The sequence below is a fragment of the Haliaeetus leucocephalus genome, unplaced genomic scaffold (assembly GCF_000737465.1).
Source record: "Haliaeetus leucocephalus isolate CR32 unplaced genomic scaffold, Haliaeetus_leucocephalus-4.0 Scaffold240, whole genome shotgun sequence".
NCBI classification, from domain to species: Eukaryota; Metazoa; Chordata; class Aves; order Accipitriformes; family Accipitridae; genus Haliaeetus; species Haliaeetus leucocephalus.
The window spans coordinates 7,502,695-7,508,694 of NW_010972676.1; the positions used below are offsets into that span (position 1 = coordinate 7,502,695).

At 38.6% G+C, this 6,000-nt stretch overlaps 1 protein-coding gene across 1 annotated transcript in view; it reads left to right on the forward strand.

Moving 5' to 3' along the window:
• NYAP2 (neuronal tyrosine-phosphorylated phosphoinositide-3-kinase adaptor 2) overlaps nt 1-2,698 on the forward strand; it is a 119,036-nt gene extending 116,338 nt beyond the window's left edge. Inside the window, exon 6 of the mRNA XM_010568291.1 lies at nt 2,568-2,698. Coding sequence (XP_010566593.1) covers nt 2,568-2,698 — 131 coding nt within the window. The remainder of the gene's footprint in view (nt 1-2,567) is intronic.
• Nucleotides 2,699-6,000: the final 3,302 nt, after the last annotated feature.

Below are 6,000 nucleotides of genomic sequence, written 5' to 3' on the forward strand. Positions count from 1 at the left end.
TGGAATGGCTATTAAAAAAACCAAACATTTCCCTTCCAGTGCATAACCCAATTTCCTGAACTTTAAAAAAAGCTTGACGGAGCCATCTCTGAAACCTCTTTTGGTGAGGATCACCATGGAAGTTGCAATAGTTTCCATTAATACTGTAACATATATTACAGGGAGATAAAGGAGCTAATACTTCATCTGTGTGTGATAGGTTTTATTTCTTTGATGCCAGATGAAAGAATTCTCTTTGGCAAGGAAATGGTAATCTCTTGTTGCACATATATCCAAACTGGAAATTATGACACTTCTCTCTGCTTTCCCAAAGCAAAGAAAACAATTCAGAAGCAATGGCAGACAGTGCCTTGGAATTTTTTACATACTGGGTGTCTGATTCTGCGTGTCACAGCAAAAACAGAGTCTCTATTTAGCAGTAGGGGAAAAACAACCAAAAAACCCCCAATTCTTGTCCTCTCTGAAACCCCAGCAAAATTCCAGGAGGGAACAGACATGAGATCCATTATTATATCTATATTACTGAAAGAAACAGTCAGTAATCTGGCACCCAGACAGTGTGAAATCAGAACAAAACCAAATCTAATCAAACCTTCAGAATCACTACCCAAGTCCAAAAAAAGCAAAACAACAGATTATGTACAAAATGCAATGTTATGGGGGAGATCGGTCTGCTCCTTTCTGCATGCTTATTGCCATGTTGACTCGTGGTATGTTTACAGACTGACTAGGAATGAGTGAATTGAATAATGCATTCGTCAAACAGCATAAATATTTTTGCTGCTCAGCCAGCTGGATGTTAACCAACCTATTAATATTTAGCTGATGAATATTCACCCATACAGATGCTTTCATTGGCCTGAGTGCTCCAGCTTAAGTGGATAGCTCTTCTCCATACCCTATTGAATTCTGAAACATCCGAGGAAAATAAGCAATTAAAGTGACAATGAAAAAGCATGAGATTGAAAGAACACATTTCAGCATGTTGCTGGTAGGTGGCGTAATGTGCCAACTGTCTTCAAGTTTCCAAGATGTGCCAAGTGACCTTAAGGACATGCTAGTGATGGGCATATTATTCCTTTCCATATTATTCAAACAATGGCCCAACCAGTGGCTAGTGATGATACTAGAGATGCACGTAGGAAATAGAGGTATTAGTATAAAGCAAACACAGACAAAGCAGCAGTGTAAATAAGGCATGAGAAAATACATTTCAGAGAGACACAAGCAAAAGATATGTGAGAAAACGTGTGCTCCAAAGGCAAACTTGCTAAACCAGGATTGCATGAGGCATAGGTCCTTCCCCTCTTCTTGAAAATGTGAGATCAAATTGAAGGAATTCTTTAACCCATTGTAAGGAGGCATGATATTATTGTAATTACTTGTTATTCATGGTAAAGCAGTACTATCAATGCTAAAATTGAGAGTCTATTATTGTACAAAGTGTGTCTGCTGAGTGCAAATGTCCTTGGTCTCAGTGTCTGCCCACCAAATAGAAAAGACAGGTGCAGGGTTGGGAGGAAGGCTTATAAAACATGAGGAGAATGAACACATTCATCTGAGCTAAAAGTCATGGGTTGAGAGATGTTTCCTCAGCCATAAACAGGAAATGTAGGGACAAATATTTCTCTTGGGCAGAAACAGGCAGACCCCTTTCTCAGGAAAAGACAGTTTCTTCTAGACTAGATATGGGGTGTGGACTGGTGTCAACATGGCTGAGACACAAAAACCTTCATCCAGGACTCCTGAGCTGCACGGTCACCTTCCTGTCGGTATGTTAACAATAGTAACCTGCGCTGGAAATCATTGCCGAGCCTTCTGAGAAATGCCTCCATGTACAACAGCAGAAGGAAAATGAAGTAACTAATTTCTGTGCAGTTCTTCTCTGGAATAGAGCTTTCTTTCAAGGCAACCTCTACTTCTGTAATGGCCTTGATTCTGGTGAACTGACTTCAGACTTTGCTACTCTTGATGTTGTGATTTGTCTCCTCTCTTCCTACTTTCTGTCTCTCAATTCACTGCTATTAACATCAGATTTCCCAGTATTTTTGGCATCATTTCAAGTCCCCAAGTGTGACAGTATCCTCACTGCTTTTATACATTCCCTCCTTCATTTTTTGGCATTTCAGGCTTTCCCTCAGCACAATCAGTCTTTGGGCTACTATATCCCTCAGCTCTGTGATGGAGATGAAACCAGACACAGCTGTAACTCCTTTAATCACTGCTGTATTTTATGAGGAGTAGAAAAAGGGGCTGGGGGACAGGGGGCAACAAGGTGGTTTCCTTTATATGCTTCCTGTCTGTCTGCTGTTTTATGCTCTACACTTCAGCTTCAGCGATGCTAGAGGAAAGGAAAGAGGCCAGGACATGGGATGGGTTCTGTCTTAATTCCCCTTCTTCTGATCTCAGCTTCTTTTCATGATTCAGCCAAATGTCCAAGACTTCAAGTGGAAACCAAGCCCAGAGTCTCCATTTCAAGGGAATCCGTGGTCCACTATGTTACAGTTTACTGCAGCAGTAACCCACCTCCTGTTCACTGCTGTATTTTCTTCTCTATTCCTCTGCAGAGCCTAAAGCAAGTTGCAGATTAGGTCGGTCTGCGTCAACATCAGGTGTGCCTCCTCCATCCGTTACTCCGCTCAGGCAAGCCAGTGATCTTCAGCCGAGCCAGGTACCATCGTTAGCCAATCGTGAATGACTTCATGTGCTGCAACATGCCAAATGTTTCTCACCTCTGTCTGTCATTTGTTACAGTAAATTATTTTTTTGGTTTTTGCCTTTATTTTCTGTGCGTGTGCGTGCATCTGTGTGTGCACATCTCTCATTGGCAATGAAATTCCACTGACCACAGCCAGTAGAATTCTCTTTGCTCTTAATTCCTTGTACCCTCTTCTGTCTTCATTCTGTAATATAAATGTAGTAAAACTGTACTGTATGAATTGGCTGGGTTTTTTATTTTTTTCATGTTTTCTGTACTTTTTTACTGTCTTTAAAATTTATCAAACTTTGATAAATTTAATCTATGTTTTTATGTAAATTTCTTTTAAATCTCTTGTCTAAAGCACTTGCACCAATGTTTGTCAATGACTTGTACATACCTGACTTCTGCCCAGTTGTACTTTAATATTTGTGCCAGTCTCACATTTGTTTTGAGCTTAATGCATGATTGTATTATGCTGTGATTTATTGCTGTCCTGAAAACTGCTCTTACAGCAAGTTATTTTGTTTAGTTAAGGCAGCTAGACTCTCTTCAACTATAGGCCATGCAATGCTTACAGGACTATTAAATAGTACACTGTAGTTATTATTTATTGTATATTGTTAGGAATCAAAAACCAAATCAAAGGGATAACATCTCCGTGTATCTTAAACAGAGATGCTTTTTTTGTCCTCACCAAAACGAAAAATGCCACATAGACCCTTGAGAAAGAAATGAAAGTGTTTGGGTTTGGCAAATTTCTCCAATAGCGAGAAAATGGAAAAGAAATAAAGACAGCGGGAAACCTATACTTACCTTTATTTTATATGCTAATACTGATATTGTATCATTTTGCTGTGCAGACCTGTATTATTAGTTTGACAGAACTAGCTGCTGAGAGTAGCAGTTGAAAGAAGAGGTTTCACTTTAAACATAATGTGAATGCCTTCTGTCAAGCTCAAAGCACTCCAGCGTTGTATCACTTGTGTGTATGTGTACGGGCCTACACATCACTGTGTATGTGTCTGGGTGTATATATGCACAAAGAGACATAAACATGTATGTATATATGTGCACATACATATATGTATGCACACACACAAACACCCTTATTCAGATGGTGAATTTTTGATTGGCTTTCAGGGAATTAGTCCCCATAATCCTATGGAATTTCAATGAGATTTGAGTGGAAAACTCCCTGAGGACTGCTTTCCAATAATCATGTATTTAAGTTGTTGTAGCTTGGTGAGTTGCTTCTAGAAAGTCTTGACAAAAGTAGTGACTAAGAAGAGTAAGGTTGATTTACTCAATCCAGACAGCCAACTACTTGTTAGGAAGGTTACATTTGGGTAGCCTAGTCCATGCAGGTTAAAATTCTTTAACCTGCAAAGCTGATGCTATTGTATTATTTCTGAGCCCTGCTGGACACAATGCCTAACAGAACCTTGCACATTTCTAAAGCATATTTTATATAAGAAAATCAAATCCATAATGGAGATTCTAAATGACAGCCCATCTAAATATCACGTCAAGTGTTCCTTCATCTAAGAAAGAAATTAGAGTAATTGTACTTCCAAAGGTTTTGAGTGTCCCAGTGTTCATGTAGTATATGATTTTTGATTAAATGGGTCTCACAGCAGACATGATGCTTTGCTGGTTGCTCAGTGGCAAAGGCACCTTGGGTGTTTTGAAGGGATTTTAGTCTCTCAGTTTATATTAAGAACTAAACAATAAGCCTTGAAAGCAGAAGCTGATGTGATAGAAGAGATAATGAGCCTCTTAGAAGTTACAGCCAGGGTTCACTGAAACTGTGGAGGAAAAATCCACCTCACTTCATACAGAAGAAAGGAACAAAGATGATAAGAGGAATTTTCAAGTGACTGTAGAGGGTGATCCTGTTAATTGAATAATGTATAGTATGGACATGGCTTCATGAAAAAGAAGAAAAACTGGTAAAAGCTTTCTCTCCCCATAAGTCTTCCCTTGAAGCTGTCAATCTCTTACTGTCCATCTATTAAGTTGTCATTTATTATGATGGCATAATTTTTTAAAGGTGTGGATTTGACCCTGATTCCAGCAGAATGACAAAAGTCTTATTATCTCCATGGTAGAGACAAACATTACTTTGATTGTGTTCTTTATACACCTATTCTATCTTAATGTGCAAATAATCTATGACAGGTGAAATGTGTTTGGAAATGGCTGGGTTGTTAGCCCATTCTGAATCTGACAGATTGTGGTGTACAGGGTATTGGTTTTTGTGTGCTGTGGCTATTGATTGTGTTGATACTGGTTTCCTTAACCACATCATAATCAGCAGTTAGACTTTCCAGAACATTAAGAGGATGCATCCTGTTATCCACCTCTTTGTTGATGAGATGGGCACAGCTAACATTCATACAGGGATACAAGATCTGGGAAAGGGCAGATTACTGTTAATCGCTTTTCTCAAATCTTCATGGATCCCAAACTGATGTTTTTCAAAATGATTAACTTGGGGGAAAAAAATCAGGTTTGCAACTGAGCTCTCAAGGCCCCTTGTTTTTAATACAGAATCATTCAAGGAAGTGCTGACCATGCTTAGTAATTAAAAAAAGCTCTGATCTAAGGAAACGTAAATTATAATCCCAATCAAATATTGGCTAATTGTGTAACTATTGACATTTAACTCCCCATGCCTTATTTTCTTGTTTGTTTATTGGTGTAGGAATTGTGAGGATTAACCAGTTAATATTCACGAATATATTTATGGTGTATTGGTGGTAAGCATTATAGTGATCATTTAGAAGTAAAAAGAAATTGCTTATAAGTAGAGCTGAATTATGTGGCTGGTCTCTGATGGAGAACACTTTAAAATTGTGTAGTGTAGAGTCAGCCAGCAGTTACCAACACACTGAGCCAGGTAGTGAGCATGCCTTTTTGTACTTAGTTCTGGTAAATGGTGAGGGCATTTTGAAAGAGCTGGTTGCAGGAATTAACCTTGGATGAAGTCGTGAATTGACTCAATTTAAACTGAAAGATAAACATAAGTTTATCTTGGAACTGAAGTTATTGATTGCATAAGGACAAAGTTTAAGAAAATAAGGAAGTGGCAGAGGAAGTCAAGTGGAGAGCTTGGAACTGTAATATGGCAGAAGCATGGGATGTATTTGAGCTACAGAAGTGGCATATAGCTACATTTCCTAAATACATACCTTAATATAAATATCCTAAAGAGAGGAGTGTAAGTACCAGAGAAATGTTCTAGATATCACAAAATGCAATGCCTTGTAAAGGTTCTCCTATGTTAGCAGAGAGCTTTC